This window comes from Phoenix dactylifera, chromosome 9 (assembly GCF_051530095.1).
Source record: "Phoenix dactylifera cultivar Ajwa chromosome 9, Ajwa_hap1_PhDact_Kaust_v1.1, whole genome shotgun sequence".
In the NCBI taxonomy this organism is placed as follows: Eukaryota; Viridiplantae; Streptophyta; class Magnoliopsida; order Arecales; family Arecaceae; genus Phoenix; species Phoenix dactylifera.
The window spans coordinates 20,038,334-20,056,167 of NC_143198.1; the positions used below are offsets into that span (position 1 = coordinate 20,038,334).

At 40.1% G+C, this 17,834-nt stretch overlaps 1 protein-coding gene across 1 annotated transcript; it reads left to right on the top strand.

Annotated features, from left to right (window-relative positions):
* Nucleotides 1-5,301: 5,301 nt before the first annotated feature.
* On the top strand, nucleotides 5,302-17,580 carry LOC103720487 (uncharacterized). The gene is made up of 2 exons (XM_008810203.6): nucleotides 5,302-6,999; nucleotides 16,869-17,580. The coding sequence occupies exons 1-2, from the start codon at nucleotides 5,662-5,664 to the stop codon at nucleotides 17,229-17,231; spliced, it is 1,701 nt and encodes a 566-aa protein (XP_008808425.1). The 5' UTR covers nucleotides 5,302-5,661; the 3' UTR covers nucleotides 17,232-17,580.
* Nucleotides 17,581-17,834: the final 254 nt, after the last annotated feature.

Consider the following 17,834-nt stretch of genomic DNA (forward strand, 5'->3'; position numbering starts at 1 on the left):
TCCGGCAAAACCCCTATATGGCTTCTTCTATTTCTCGATAAAAAGATACATTATACTAATATTATACTATATTATATATTTATATATTAATATATATTATATTTTATTATACTCTATTGTATAATACTATGTAATATTCTTTATAGTCATTTTGTCGTACCAAAAGTATTTTTTCAGTTTGTTTACCAAACACATATTAAAATAACATAATACTTTAAAAATGTAGTTACTAAACAGCAAACAACTTTTTATAAAACCTCTACTTCTCATAACTCTACTTTTAAAAGCTCTATTGCCAATAGCTTTTCCAAACGGGCCTTCCTTATTGTTATATTCTATTAGTATTTAAAAATCATATATTTTACAAAAAGAAAATCACGTAAAATCGAAGATCCAAAGCACATTGATAAAGTGTTACTATTTAAAGACTTTCTTAAACTTCTACATCCCATCAGTCGAGGGATATGGTATTAATCAGCAATTTATAACAGGTTTCCTCTTTGGCATGATGTCAGTTAAGGATTTGCACCAACTATGAAGTCCACCAATCATGGGATATTTTTGTGATACCTTTCCTTTTTTGGTGTATACGCCGATAAATAGTAGGATTTTTGAATTCTTTTCCATTTTGTGCAGAGACAATCCGTATAAGTATGCGATGATCTTTTTGCATGACAATATAAAATCAAATATTTTAGAATCATATTTTTTTATTTAATCCTAATGTATATTATGGGACTTTTCTTATCTATTTAAACTTTTTGGTTCAATTGGTTACTTAACTTAGAACTTGGATTTGCCAGAGATCACAAGTTTAAATCTCTCCGGTTTACTTATTTATTTAATTCTTCTCAATTTATTTGTTAATCTAATTCTGGTCTATCCTAATTTAGATATCTCTTCCGTGCATAGCCCAGGCTACAAATGAGGGGGATTAGCTCCCCTCATGCTTGGTCCAGGTGTTAAGCCTAATATATATTATAGATATTTCTCCATCAAATTATTGTGCTTTTATTTTTTTGCACTAAAGCAGCTAAATTTTCATGATTGATGGCTGATGGGAGGCAAAATGGATTGTCCTACTCTAGCTTGGAGCCACCCAATTCCGGCCAAGCAGGCCTCAGAGCCGAGCAGGCCAGGCCTTGGCCCCACTAAAAAACTGGAGCCGACCTCGACCAGAGGCCAGGCCGACCTCGGATCCCACTGAAGGCCGAGCCGACCTCGGCCCTGTCAACCTTGATCCCGTCGAAGATCCCGCAAATCCTCAAAACAAAAGGAATGGTTCCTCCCCAAGGCCTTATATAGCCTACCTTAACGGCTTTGATCGGCCTGCCTGGGCGGTCGAGTGGCCAGATCATGCCACGTAGCAGACCCAGAAGCTCCCTCAACAGATCTTTTTGGATCGCGGTGTTAAAGGTCGGTCATCATGACGGCTGCCTCGAGGGGCGAGGCATTGATGATTGGCCCCTTGCATACCATCAGGTAATGCCTCGAGAGGGAGCACGCACACAACAAATTGAAGAGCTTCCTCAACCACTTCTGCTTGGAATGACATGGCAAATCCTCAGAACAAATCTGGAAAGATATCTCCCAAATTCTCCGTCCGCGGGATTGATCTTTATGATTCACGCCGCCTCTAGCTAATGGCCCGTTGATCACAAATTGGCCTGAGACTTCAGGTAATGGCCGAGACTCTCACCCTATAAAAAGGGGTAGGAAAAGTCCTTTGATAAGCCGGGAAAAAGAATACAAAGCAATTCAAAACACTTAGAAACTTCTCCAAAAACACTTAGAAATATATCACTTAAATAAGCAAATAAATCTATAATTACGATTAATAAAAAATCTTAAAAGGAATAATATATATATATATATATATTATTCGGTATCAAAATAAATCTATTTTAGCACAAAAAAAATCTATTCTAGCACAAAATAAATTTATTCATTTAATAAATTTAAAGCATAAAATTACAAATACTACAGATCTACTAATATTAAATTTAAAATAAAAGTAAGAAGAAATAGCCTGATTGAAGGCAGGTCAAAGCGCGTAGACGCTGTCCCAAAGAAGTGTTTGCTTCCACGTACGGATCTCCCAGCAATCCTTCTCCGAGATACGACGATCCAAAAGGTTCTTCTTCGATACGTTTCGGAAAAAACCAAAATACATTCGATCGGACTTGCAAATCCAGCAAAGAACAAAAAAAAAAAATAAAATATACTAAATAAAAGTGCAAAAATAAAAATCAGAAGTGGCTAAGAAGGGGAAGAACTTTTCTCCAATTTTTTTCAGTATTTTTTTCTATTTTTTCATGTCGAGAAAGGAGAAAAATGAGGAGTGTTTATAGGGTTCAGGCATTGGCCCAATAAAAGAAAGCAAGGGCTTTTTGATCATTTTGCGGACGCATCCGCGCCTTCTGTAGACGCGTCCGTGGTCATTTCGTGGCCAGCGGGTGATGGCACGCTTCTATGAAACGTGGATGCGGCCAGCCCGCGAACATTTTGCAGCCAGCGGGTGCTGGCACGCTTCCGCAAAATACGGATGCAGGCAGCTTGCGATTATTTCGCGGATGTCCCAGCGGGCGCCCGCTGGCAGGCACGCGCACACCCGAGACAAGCGTCTCTGGCCGCGTGCGCCATTAATTTTTCCAACAGATATATGAATCTGATTTATGATCATCTTAGGATGCACCATCAATAAGACAATAGTAGGGCGAATACAAGCTAATCTACACCAAAATACTAAAAGGAATAATACTTCTATTTAAAACATGAGGGGTAAATATAATGGGAGTTCTCTCAATCTTCTTTTTTTTTTTATTCCTTCACTTAGACAACCATATGGACCCCTTTATATAGGTTTGAAAAGAATAAGATAGCTAGAGATGTACGTTTTACAAGCTTCTCTCCATACATCTTTTTAATATTGAAGGGGCTGCATTTTTCATAAAGTCCGGAAAGGTGCATTACTTAGTTGAATATCCAACATATTCCCAAAAAATGCAATTCTTGGAAAAACTCCTAAAATAAAATTAACATAAAATATAAAATAATTTAAAATTTTTAATCATAATAAAAGTAAAAGAATTTAAAATTTATGATTATAAAAAATTAAAAATCTTCTATACGATTTAAAATTTTAAAAATCATATAAGATATTTAAGTATGTTTTTAATCTATGAATACAATGTAATAAGATACTTTATGAGTTTAAACTTTTAACTAGCAATATTATGCTCCATTTATAGACAAGTTCTAAACAAAACTCTTTTGGTACAAATATCACATGATAATTACATAGTATATGCGGATCGCATCCATCATCACCAACATCGATCTTCTCCTCTTGCCCTCCTCTTCTCCTTTTTCCTCCTTTACCATCATGACAAATTGATGATAACCTACATTGCAAGAGTTGCCAACTATCACCACCAACCCCTACTTTTCACCCTCCTCCTCCCCCCTTTCTTCCTTTTCCCCCTCCCAATTAATCTTTGCATCGAGCTAGCTACACCCCACCATCACTGCCAACCCCTCTTCCTTGCCCTTCTTCTTCTCCTCCCCTTCAGAAGTCTTTTTGTTACATTGAATCTAGCGCCAATCTTTAGTTGTGTATTATGACCATGAATAGCAAAATTTCACAATTTAGGGTCTCTACTTTTCATTTTTGGCAAAAAAGCTTTATTTGCACCATCCATTTTATAACCAAAAAATTAAGATGACGTATCATTTATTTTTCAATATTAGGATTTGGGTCAATTCCACATGTAAAATTTATTAATATCATGATAAATTTAGACAAAGTATGGTGAAAATAGTCGGATCTTTTTGCCTATTCCTATATTTGCCATCCACATATCAGCACTAGAGCTCAAACTTACACACATCCAAATCATTACTCTACTCTGGAATTCTAGACCTATCCATCAATATGTACTATGAGATTTGTGTACAAAAAGGGTAACAGCATTATGCTGCCAGCCAATAAATTGCTTCATGCGTCCTTGCGTCAACTCCGAGCAATAAGATGCATCTTATATAATTAAAAGACATAACTACTAAACTCTCTCCTGAGGTATGGAGTGGAGATGGCTGCTTGTACCGGGTAGTTAGCTATAATTTAGGGCTGACAATTTTTAACCCGACCTATTAGTTTGGCCCACGAATGATTTATTTTAAGCAAATTTAGTTTAACATGAATAGATTTGGAACATAAATAGATTCGGAACTACTCATTTATACTTGTTTATTAAATAGGTTAGATTTAGATTTAGATCTTCGTCTTATTTATCCCATTTGACTTATTTAATAACTGAGTCAAACCATAATCCAACATATTTAATATGTTTAGGATTTATTTAATCTGTTTAAAACTTGCTCAACTTGTTTTTAACCTATTTAGCTCAACCCGTCCAATCTATTTAATCTATTTAAATCTAATTAATATGTTAAAAATTTACTTAGCTTATATAACAAATTAAACCTGACTTAATCTGTTTAATAAATATATTATGTGGGTTCGGATCGAGTTAGCTATTTAATAAATAGGTTGAATTTAAATCTGAATTTTTGATATGTTTAATAAATAGATCAGATTCGGATTGACGAAATTTTGATTCGACCTATATCTGATCGAACTCGTATCCAATTCAATCCGACCCAATTACCACCCCTACCATAATCCATGGGAGGTTAGCTATGCTCCACTTTAGAACCCTGTCTCTCTTCGCTTAACGGCTTGATCTTTCCATTGTCTTCTGAGTTGGTTGAGTAGAGTTTGGAGCCAGGAATTCTGGTTTCAGATCAAAATCGACCAACTTCAATCTTGATCAAGGGTTCAGAAAACCAGGCTCTTGGCTTATCATTCCAAGGAATCTGAGTTACATCCAATCAAGTTTGCTTACACTGCCCCGTCACCCCACTTCAGCACCGGTCTCTTTCTGTGGTCAATTTCAACTCTCCGACCAGCTGTCTTGTTTACTTACGGACGGAGACCGCAAATCTCCAGAAGGACATCACGTAAACTACCCCTGCCTCACCCACATCCACGACTCCAACATTAAACCTCATGACCAAGATGACATGGCAAATTCCCCATCAATCCCTTCTCCCCTTCCCTTTCTCCAGTAAAAGATAGTTCGTCAAACTTCGAGGGCCCCAATTCAGAGACTCCAGCCCCTTTTTCTCAAATGTACTCCAACAAGTCTCCTTTTTCTTAAACATCGAATAAAAAAAAAGGGGAAACTAATGTGAAAACGGAGAGTGCATATAAAACGGTTTCTAAATATAGGAAGAAGCAAGGCGAGAGCTCGGACACTGTCATTGCCCGCCCATTCCCTCCCCTCTCGTCGCGTCCGTTTCCTGACACCATCGTCCCATCTCCTCCCCCTTTAATTAGACTCGGCAAAACAAAAGGAAAGAAATGAAGAGGACAAAAAAGAAACCCCCACCCCCGCCTCCGGATCCCAACCCCAATAAAGCTACCGCTAGAGACCGGTGAGGGACAAAGAAGGAAAGAACGAAGCTAAAGAACGAAGGAAAAATAAATAAATAAAAAGAAACCCAACCATTTCATCTTCTCCTTGGCCTCTTCTTCCCCTCCTCTGCTCTTCTTGGTTTCAGTTATATAGAGAGGGAGAGAGAAATTGGGAGTGGAGAATGGAGGAGGAGAGGGTGAGAATAGAAGACTACGCCCATAGCCCCGCTCACTATGCGGTGGCGCTCGGCGACATGACACGCCTGACCCGCCTCCTCTCCGCCCTCCCCCGACTCGCCCACCCGTCGCAGGTACTGACCGAGTCGGAGTCGGTGATTCAGGAACGCATCGCCGACAAGATCGCCGCTGTCGTCGACCGCCGCGACGTACCCCGCCGGGACACCCCCCTGCACCTCGCCGTCCGCCTCGACCGCCCCGCCGCCGTCTCCGCGCTCGCCGGCGCGGGCGCCGACCCCTCCCTCCAGAACGCCTCCGGGTGGACCCCCCTCCAGGAGGCCCTCTGCCTCCGCCGTCGCCGCCTCGCCCTCCTCCTCCTCCGCCACCACCGCCTCTCCGCCTGGTCCAAGTTCCGTCGCCGCCTCCCCCCACTCCTCGCGGCCCTCCGCCGCATCCCGGACTTCTACCTCGAGCTCGCCTTCCACTTCGAGAGCTCCCTCCTCCCCTTCCTCTCCCGCGCCGCCCCCTCCGACACCTACCGCATCTGGAAGCGCGGCGTCGACCTCCGTGCCGACACCTCCCTCGCCGGCTTCGACGGCCTCCGCGTCCGACGTGCCGACCAGTCCTTCCTCTTCCTCGGCTCCGGCGGCGGCGGAGGCGCCGCCTCTTCCCGCCTCCCGCCGGGGTCCCTCCTTGTCCTCGACCGCGCCCGGAAGGAGATCCACGACGCGTTCGAGGGCGCCGACTCGCCGACGTCGGGGCCGGACGAGTCGGACATCGTCGCTGACGCGAGCGCCTACCGGCCAGGGCTTGACATCACGGCGGCAGAGCTGGTGGGGCGGACTAACTGGCGGCGGAGAGAGAAGATAGAGATGGTGGGGGAGTGGAAGGCCCGAGTATACGAGATCCACAACGTAGTGTTCAGCTTCAAGACGATGAGGGCCGTCGAGGAGGCCGAGGAAGAGTTCCTCCCCCTCGAGCTTCGCGAGGATGACGAGGAGGGGTTTCTCGTCGCCGAGATTCCTGATCTACCCCCGCGCCATAGTTGCTATGAGCGGGGGCGTTTCGGGAATAGGGCCCCGGAAGGAATGGAGTTGGGCAGAAGGAGAAGTGTGGATGTGCCGCATGGGGGTGGGGTGGCGATGGCAGCGAGGGTGGGGAAGAGCAAAGAGAAGGAGATGGTGAAGAGCTTGAGGCCGACGGTTTGGCTCACGGAGGATTTCCCGTTGACGATCGAGGAGCTGCTGCCGCTGCTTGACATACTTGCCAACAAGGTGAAGGCCGTGAGGAGGCTCCGGGACCTGCTCACAACCAAGTTCCCGCCGGGAACTTTTCCGGTCAAGGTAAAAAAAAAAGAAGAAGAAATTTCATTGAAAACTCTCTTTATTATTTTCCTTTTTTGCCCCAGAATTAGTGTTGTGTTCTTTTCTAGTTCATTCCATTTTACTTGTCTAATCAGTCTGATGGAGAACTGAGTTGTGAAAAATACGAATGGATACGAGGTTTACTTACCATGATCTTGTGCTATCTTTTGTTGTCTGGCTGTCTGGTCTGGTCTGGAGGCAAATGGGTCCGGGCAGATGGTTGGTGGTATGGGTTGTGGAAGTAGCAAGAAGGTTCCCGTTTAACATTGTTAAACTTTGGCTGGTTATAATTTTTTTTACAGGGGTAGATGCTATGCTAGGAGACAAGTTTGGAAATAATTTGCAAAGAAAAGAATTGAGTGGTACATGTTTTTGGCTGGAAGATTTAAGTGGTACCAAGTCCTACATCAAGGAGTAAGACTTGATATATTATTTTTTACTGAAAAATAGGTCCCCTGTAGAAGTGCATAATCTTGGAGAAATGGGAGACAAAAATGCATGCATGTGTATGTGTGTGTGTGTGAGAGAGAGAGAGGTGTCAAACCTTACCATGTGATTATAGAGTTAATTTGACCGGAGATAGTGGAGGTCTGTGTTAGCCATGCAGATAAGGAAGGGCAGGATGCTACATTCTTTCTTGGACCTCTAGATGTCTTTCCTTGACAGAGGGAAATGCGAGAATCATACATTGTTCTGATTTTGTGTGGCTAGATTTATGGTTACAATATATACTTTGAGGCCAAACACATGATTTGCTTTTTTATTTATTTCTTTCTTTTTCACTGTGTGATGGTTGTTCATCAAGCACTTTTAAGACTAACATTCATTATTCTAATTTTGTCTTTTTGGGTTTTCACTCATTCTTGCATGTTCTCTTTTAAAGCATGGGATTTTTTGGAGGTTTGCTATTTGTTTACATGAGCTTAAACTGCAGCAGATAAGATTGGTCTTACAATCTGTCGAGCAGCCTTCTCACTTCAATGGCAAGCCTTTCTATTGCTTAAAGTTACCTTGCTAGGATCTACCAGCAACTTGCAAATGGTTGATGTCAAATTCATGGTACTCGCAAAAATATGCTTAATCATTTCGTAAGCGTTCACAACCGAATGTTATGCACCATAACTGACCCAATTTTATGGTAAAAGGCTTTGGTGATGATAATATGAGTGAACAACATAAATTTCCAATTGAATGAAAAGGTGAAGAGAATAAAATCTAAACAATATATGCTGTTGTACTTTCTTATACAATATATGGCAAACTATGTAGTCCACTTGACATTTCTAGAACCATCTCTTTAAAGTTTTATATTAGAAACAATAATGTCCTTTTATTTAATATGCAGTATTAGAGTGCCACATATTAAAATGCTATTGAGATTAGAAGAAAAGCACGAATCATAGTGGATGTGGATCAAATGAGCTGCAATCAAGTATTCTATCAATGTCATGGTTAATATGCAAGAAGAGGATGACTCCGTGTCATGGATGTGAGAGACGCAAAAAAAATAAGCAATGACTTGTTATATTTTATAGAAAAAAAGATGGTAAGCCCATTAGAATTCATTAAGATCATGAACTAAGCAGTGAGAAGTTATGGGGTTAATAGAGCTTATCTTACTGGTTTAATTGATAGCATCTAACTGTAGTTGCAAGGAATTGGTTCAACGTAGTGGAACTACTAGGGCTGTAGTTGAACCAAGCTTGATCGAGCATGGATCTAGTCCAGCTTGGTTTGAAACTAATATCAAGCTAAAACTCTAGGATCAAGCTTGGTTTATTTATCTTTCGAGCTAAATTTGGTTTTAATTTCTTTCCAAGCCGAGCACGAATTATAAATTGATTTAAGTCTGGTTGAAGCCCTATTGACATTAATTGATTCCAAGAAAATAAATACTTGATTCCAATAGTACGTTATCTAATAGTACATTCTCCATATAATATACAAATTATACAATATGGATATATTGGTGCCTTATCAAGCCAACCTGATTGAGTTGGGTCAACTTTTGACTTGGCATGAAATTAATTTTGAGCTTATTTTGCAGGTTTAAGCTTGATTTGTTTAGCTTCAAATCGAGCTTGATGTGAACAGCCCTAGTTACCACCCTAGCTTGCTAAGGGTATGAGTATTTGGGCTGCGCTATACAAGTTCAAATATCATAATTGGGATGATATTGTGAGACTGCTTTTTGTTTTGGGTACGACACTGATCCATGTTTGGTATAATCTTTGATGAGCTTCCATTGGAAGCGCGTCCCTGATTTGTGAATGTTTTTAAGCAAATGTGAATACTAATTAAAATAGAGTATGATGTATTTATGTAAAGTTGGCATGTACAAACTATTAACATGTATCTGCACGTAGTAGCTAACCTATGATATTGTAAATTTAAAAGCTTTCTACCCTCCTAACTCCACATTTATTAATTAGGTTTCTCTTTCTTTAGGCCTGTTTATTCTTTTACTCTCACTCCTCTCAAACATCGTGCGATGCATTTTTGGTTTTACCCCTATTTCCACCCATCCCCACCTCTCACACACTGAAGGAATTCCATGATTTTGTATACATGTTTCACCAACTGGCAAGCAAACATATTAACCTTTGCTTTATCTTGCTAATATCCTTGATCTGCCCCTTCAAATCCCTAGGATTTTCACACACTATCATGCATATTGCTAGAATCTAGTTATAAATTGTATGAATTGTTAACCACCATATTATACCATAAATGATTAATTCATGAGTCGAAGACCCTTAGAATATGCAATCTTGGTGATGGAACTTTATATTGGCTGTTGACAAATTAGATCGACTTGATTATGACCTCATTTAGGGGTGGCAATCAGGTCCAATCGAACAAGATATGGGTCGAACAAGATATGGGTCGAACAAGATATGGGTCGGGTCGGACCCATGGTATATCAAAAATTTAGCAACTTGAATCCGACTTGTTTATTAAACGGATCAAAAATCCACATTCAAATATGACCATTTTATTAAACAACTAATCTAGCTCAATCTATAACAGGTTGAAATAAGTTAAATGGGTTAAATGGTCAAGCATTGCCACCCTTAATCTCATTATATTAAGTTATATAAGTAGGCATCTAATATAGTCTATTTGATGAGACAAACAATTCATAATCATAAAATAAACTGAAAGGCTCAAAATAATGTTAGCATGTTATTGGGATGGATTCCTTATTTATTCCTTTCAGATTATCAACAAGTAGAATCTGTTCATAAATGATTGTCATTTATTAATTAGATCCAATCTTAGTCAAAAATCTAAGAATGAGGAACTTCTGATGCATCAAATTAGTTAATGCTAGGATTGTATAAGCGCAACATTGGAGTTGGAATCAGATACATGGCATCCAAGAGTTTGGTGAAACCTAGATAAGTAACTATGCTTTGAGAATCCTTTCATAAAATTTGTATTTTATCAATACGAATCAAAGGTTGAAGTATTGGTACCATTACTCAGACTAGTATTTTACCAGTTGGTACGTATCACTACAATGTGATATCAAACTGACACATGGTATATCTCTTGGTGTCAGCAAGCAAAATAGAGATGAAATACTGTGTTGGTTGGTATAGTGGTATGAGAGGCATAACGGTATTGGTACCTTATGGATACAATCCCTTAGGCATTCATACACACCAATAATTAATTATTGTTAGATAGAATTAAATATATAAAAAATACCCTTTTCCATGGTACTATAACTTAGTCCTTTAGCATGTGTTAAGTGCTTGCTTATTTTTGTACTTTACAATTCTACAGTTTTATAGTTATATGAATTTTCAAATTATAAGTTTCCAAGAATTTGACATGTTGACATATTGCTGGAAGGATACATATTGATACACCTTTTGTTGGATAAAAATACTAGCAAGGCTTTAGGTTCCAATAATACTGACTCATCTCTCCAGTATTTTAATATTCACAGAGAAAATGGTATGCATGATGGGTGTGAGACACCTATTCCTTTATGAGGTAGGATATTTTGGCCATCCCACTCAAAATCGGTTGGGATAGGTAGGTCCAGTAGGTACCACATGGGTCATGATAGGCTCCCTTCTTTTTTGAAGAAAAGAGAGCAATCAAGGATACAGTTATACGAGCCTATAGAACAAATCTTGCTCAAGTAAGGTCGTAAGCGCTGGGAGCAAGTGAACCTGACCAAATCAACTATCCTTTTCAGCCCAAAGATCAAGCTTCAACTTAGGGCAAGCATCAAGGATGCTCTGAGAGTAGGAGAGCAGGATGGGGTCTGGAGGTATCTAGGTGTGCCCATTACAGGGAGATGGCTATAGAGGGTGGATTGCAACACCATTGAGTAGAGCATTCAGCAACGGCTTGACGGGTGGCAGTCGAGAGCGTTTTCCATGATGGGTAGAGTCATTTTAATGAGATTCGTCCTTAGATCCGTTCCAGTATACCTGCTAACCAACACCATTCTGCTTAAAGCCCTGCTGACGAGACTGGAGCAAATGCTCAGAAACTTCCTTTGGGACATGCAGGATGGTAAGGATAGAGTGCTTGGGAATCTAGTCGTTGATGAGGAGAGAGTCTCTAGTTGCTAGGCATATTGCTAGGTAATTGCTTCAGCTGGGGGATCTCTGGAACTTCATGATGAGGGCCAAGTATGGCCTGCAGACCATGGCAACGGATCTCCAAGCCGACCGACTTGTTTCTTTATTTGGAAAGAGATGTGCACTTGCGCTCCGATGGTGCTGTCTAGTATTAGATGGTCGGTTGGGGATGGGCAAGTGATAAAATGTACTAGATGATACTTGAGTGTCTAAGCTGCCATTGAGGATCTCGCCTACTACAGTCAATCTAGAGAGTGTTGATGGCTCTAAAGTTTGTGACTTATTTCTGCTGAGGGAGAGATGGAATGATGCGACTGTTCAATGCATCTTTGGGAAACAGCTGGCTAAGAGGATTCTTGTAGGAGGGTCTGGAAAATGACATGCAGGTCGAAGATGAGAGCCAATGATCTTTGTGACTTGTACAGTTCTGAAACTATAATGCTGAATGATGGAGGCTAGATTTGGAAACTTTATATTCACCTCCATCTTGCTCTGTTTTTTTGGAAGGTAGCGTAGGGCTGTCTCTCAACTAGGGCCGTGTTGTGCAGAAGGGGATTGAGGCTCCCTCCTGCTTGCGATGGATGTCCGGATGAGGAGTTTGTGGTGCACGTTTTATATTGGTGCCCGAGAGTGGCTCAGGTGTGGAGGCTTGCCAAGATTACTTTGAGTTTCATGCAGTCGGCAACCCTTATTGAAGCTTTCCTTGTCTACCTAAAGGAAATCATGAGGAGACCTGCTATGGTCCCACGAGGTGTTAGGTCCGCATATGTTACTCACCACATCTGGCTTGATGGAAATGTTCGAGTTTTTGAGAACAAAAGGCAACATCTGAGATTTGTTGTGTACATGGCCTTCATGCAATCGAGATTATATAGTCTCCCTTTGTTGGAGAACTTGTGATTACAAGGATCCCGCTCAGCTCTTGCAACGACCCAGATGATCTTCATCTCCTAGGAGCTTCTCAAGGTAAACTTCAATGGTAGTGTAACTAATGGAGGAATTTAGGATCAAGCAAGATTTGTAGTCAAGAGCCCTAACTCCAAACTTTTTGTGGCAAGTGGCAGTCATATCTACGACATCTCTATCCCTATAGCGAAGTTGAAGGTTGCCTGAAAGGGTATCACCTGCATGAGGCTTCAACTAGGGGTGGACTGCATTCACCTTGAAGGGGACTCTGCTGGGGTGATTGGATGGATTCAGGGCCCATCTAGGGCGGGCGGTGGGCATCCGTTGTTGTAGTACATCTGCAGGTTGACGAGGGATTGCATTGCTTTCCTAGTCACTCATGTGTACCAGGCTGCAAACAGGGCAGCTGATTGGTCGTCTCCTATATTGCTCAGCACTCTGGGGACTTTTTGTAGGACAGCTATGAGTCTATTCCTCCTCTTTTATTTTATTTTTATTTTCTAATTTTCTTGGATGTACTCATACTAAAATGGTATGATCTATCCGGCCTATCAAAAAAATAATAATAAAAGAGAGCAATGTTAGAGGGTATACTCTCTTCTTCTGGTTCTTTCATGATGCGCCTTAGGCTAAAATAGTGTAAAATGAAGAAGTTACTGGTACTAGTACCATATATCTTATCATTGAATTTTAAAAAAAATATGTTTAAGGATATTAGGACATATGAACAAAAAAGATATCCTAGTGCATGAGGCTCCTACCATTTTGGGGATGTGTGCAACCTTACCCGCACATATGGAGAGGTTGTTTTTATATTGTGAACCCATGACTCCTAGGTGACAATGGAGGAACATTATTGTTGCACTGATGTCCACCCCCTCTATATTAGAATATGTCCATATTTCTTAAAAGTTCATTTAAATAAAAAAGTTAAAAATAAAAAAATAGTTATCTTGATAGAGGTGGTAAACCATCCTAAGAATTGGGACATTAGCATCTCGACACCATATCAACTCGACACCAAACTAATATGGTGGTTGATAACGAAATTTAAACACTTTATATGAGTCTAGGTGTTGATTGATAATTGAATCACTCTAATGATGACTATGGAATTATAAGGAAAATATTTATCCTACATGCTTCCTTCCCACTTGGGATGTAGGCTTGTAGATTGGCCAAATTTCATTGGAACCACCTAAAACCCATTTGCTCTTGTGTATTGCACCAATCCCCACCCAACAACATAGGACTAGGTAAATAAGTGAGTAGTGGAGTGGATGCGCAAGTTTAACCAAGAAAGTCCTTAGATCCATAGGGATTGTTTTTTTAGCATAAATGTAATGAGATTTTTGTTTCCGGTACGCAAGGATTAGAAAATCAATGTTTGGACCCATACCAGTTTCCTGACATTAAAGTATGTTTCATTGTATAATGGTGGTATGGGTTGCCATAGGCAACACTTGTTGATTCAAAGTTGGAAAAAAGAAAAAACCAAGGATCGTTGCGACAATACCGGAGCCCGTACAGATTGCCCAACGGCACGGTTCAGTACAAACCCCCGTGCCATTCTGTGTCGAGCCCATATTGACACAATAGAGAGGGTAGAGGAGAGGGAGAATGGGAGAGAGGAAAAGAGAGAGAGGAGGGAGGGAGAAGGCCAGTGGAGCACGGCTCGATGTAGCAGAGACGGCGGGGGAGAGGGAGAATGGGAGAGGAAAAGAGAGAGAGAGGGGGGAGGGAGGGAGAGGGCCTTCGCACCTCCGTGCCCCTCCACAGCTCGCCGCGGCCTCTACTGGCCATTTGCCACCCTCCTCTCTTCCTTCCTCTCCCTCTCCCTCCCCCCTCCTCTTTATCTTTTTTTCTTCTCTTACCTTCTCCCTCTCCTCCTCCTTCGCCGGTTTCTCGATTTGAAGGTTGGAACCATCCCGGTCCACCACCGGTACAGCTCATTATACCCCAAATCGGATGGTTCATGATGGTTCTGCTAACATTGGAAAAAACAATAATCGGTGAACCAAGTCATACGAGGTCAATACAAGGTTGTTTCACTCGTGAAACCATCTTAGGAGGTTCTATTTACTTGTCTATGGCCAGTACAATATGTACAAATAGGATGGTGCTAGTACATGTGGTATTTTAAGCTCTTGACAATACAATTTAAAAATCTCTCTAGTGCAATGAAGAAATTTTTTGCTTTTGCTCGAAACAACTTTATTGCATTAGAAACCCACTCTAGTGACATATTTTGAACAATCACGAGTCCATTTTGCCCAACATTTGGTTAATGAATTATTGATATCTCTATGCTTCTCAAGTATTAGGATTGCGTGATCATACTTAGTACCCCATGCTATGCTGTTGCTTTTCTATCTTAGAATAGATTATTGCCAAACATGTGTAGTCTTGAGAAGACCGCTACTAGAGTATGTGCAGTCATAGGAATGAAGGTGAGCATTAAGACGTGGAGTATGTGATCTATAAGGGAAAGGAAAGAGAGTGATTGCTGGTTTTGATGATTATTTTAATGTGGAAGCTCCAAATAAGTGAACTGCAAACATTTTGATAGATCTTGAATAATATGAGAGAGTGCATGAGTGGTCTCTAAAGAACAGGGATTATTAAGGTAAGGTTTTTCCCTAATAGGTAAAGGTGTCATTTGGGAGAGTGCTTGTATATTCTCTACAGGTCATGCATCAGGTAGCTTATAAAGTCTAACCAGTCATGTAAAAATGAAGTTAGTGTGTTTACATGGTTAAGCCTTATATGAGATATTCTGCTCAAGCAATACTATAGGAATAGCTCCAGGTTTAATTGTTTGTATGATGTGGTCCCTTGAATAGCTGAGAATACCGTAACATTTTCATTTTTATTTAAATATATCATACTTATCTAAGAAAGTGACATTTGTTACAAGCAACTTATCCACAAAGCAGCAACATCATTTACAGAAAGAAGTTATTATATGCACAGAACTTGCATTATTGGCACCTGGGCTTGTTCAATGTGTCTAGAACAAACAATGAGTCAGTGTACTAAAACTCTTGTTACAGAATTTTCTGTTATTCTTGAGAAATTTATTTATTTTTCTAGAAGATGTCTAAATGTCTAATCATGTGCTGATAATTCATAATGTTTGGTTCGTAAACATTGGTAGTTTCTGTTGATAGAGCTAGGGAATGCTCGTGCGGAAGGAAGCATGTTTCAGGTTTCATCTGAATCCGAATGTTTCATAGGTCCATATTGGATTTTAGTCCTATGAAAGCAATGGGATAGTGGAATGATTAATTACCTGCATTGGCCTGTTTCTGACAAACCCACTGGATCTTTTCATATAAATTATCCATTCAGGTAACATATATGCACTCTTTAACATATTTATATATTTACTCCATCCAAACAGTTTTGTGCCAACTGCCAACTTACATTACAAGAGAGATAGCTGTGGACAACTCTTAGAATTCATAATTGAACTTGACACAATATCTTGTAATCCCTTTTTTGGACATCTACTTTATTTATTTATTTTTTTTTTGGTTTATGATCTTAATAATAAGCTTTATTTTCAACCCATTCTTTCTGTATTATGTCCAAGTCTCTCAGGCTGAGCCTAGACCAAACAAGATCGGGATGTGAAATCCTATTTCATGGAGATTAATCTAACAAGAAGGGCATGACGGTCTCATTCCACACCCCGCAAAAAAAAAAAGAGTTTTGGAAGGTGAATATCGGTTTGTTAGAAACAAATTCCAAGTCACAAGCTAGAAACTGTGACTTCTTACAATCTGAAAGGGAGAGTAGTTCTGATTCTATTTGAAAACCCACTTCTGGAGGAGACTGGTATTTTCTTGTTCAATGTTAGTATTCCTTGCTAGTTAACTGCATTGTCTAGTTTATAGAAAAATAGATGTCATGACGCACCAAGTCTGAAGATGGTGGAATGTTGGGCTTTTGAAAATCTATAATATAAAAATCATGAATTAACAATGAGAAATAAGAATGTGATTTCCATAAAGCAAGGTTAATAGTACACGATATTATATGTATTACCAGATTTTATATTGCTAAACTATATCCGTAGATATCAATTGTAATATCTGATATATTTATTTTTTCTGGGTTAACATCTATGTTTGCTTATTCATAGCATTTTGTTGTATAGATGATTACACATATCAAAATCTCATCCCTGCATCTTTACAACTGAAAATGAGTAATATTCATTGCCTGCTTTTTTTGCTTCCTGAAAATGTGGAGTTGCTGAGAATATAAAAACATTTCAGAGTCCTGAGATACCCTGCAGTTTAATGCATTCTCTTGTCATATCTGCGGCTGCAGGTCGCCATCCCTATTGTTCCTACTGTACGAGTCGTGGTTACTTTTACCAAGTTCATTGATCTTCAGCCACTCGAGCAGTTCTTCACCCCACTCTCAAGCCCAAGGCTCTTCCCTGTCCCTGAAGAAGAAGAGCATCACAAAGCAGAGAAACACAAGAGTTCTTGGCTGAAGTGGAGCAACACTACAGCCAAAACCTCTGTCACCCGACCAAAATCTGTTAGTGCATCTCAAGTGGTGGACCATGTTGACCCTTTTACCATCCCAAGTGATTACACTTGGGTTGACATAAATTCCAAGAATCGGCGGCTGAAGAAAACCAAGTCTAGAAAGGGGAACCAGAAAGAGACGAGGCAAGTGGCTTAATATGCTATGCCGCAGAACCGAGAGCTGGCAGTGCAATGCATGAGAGATGTAATTAGCTCACCTTTGTCAAATCTCTCTTACTAATGCTAACTGAAAAATGCTTTGAAAGTCATAACAGTTGGACATTGGATAATGGATTAGTATGTTTATAGTATCTAATGCATAGATTTTATACCTAGCACGGCTTGGGAAATCTTATAAATTGTCTCAAGGTTGCGTTTGTCTGAGGCTTGATATGTAAAACGAAAACCTGATTGGGATAACAGTTTTACTATAATGTAAAATCTGGAGGGTATCATCCAGCTGTTGTTGAGGTAATGAAGTACACTCAGTTTGATGTGCCTTGGAATCGTGCATTGTTCATTAATCTACTTACCTCCAACAGTGCAAATTTGTTCTTGTTATATTGGTTTTTGTTTCAAATATATTCCATCCAGTGATCCAAGTTTATTCTGGTGCTATTGTTTTTTGTTTCAAATATATCACCTACTAGTTTTAAAGGAAACTAGGGGGACTTCCATATATTATTGGTTTTCCTCCCATGTCTTTTCAGGGCCAAGGCACGTGAAATTTCGTTCACAGCTACTTTCTTGCTACCTTGCT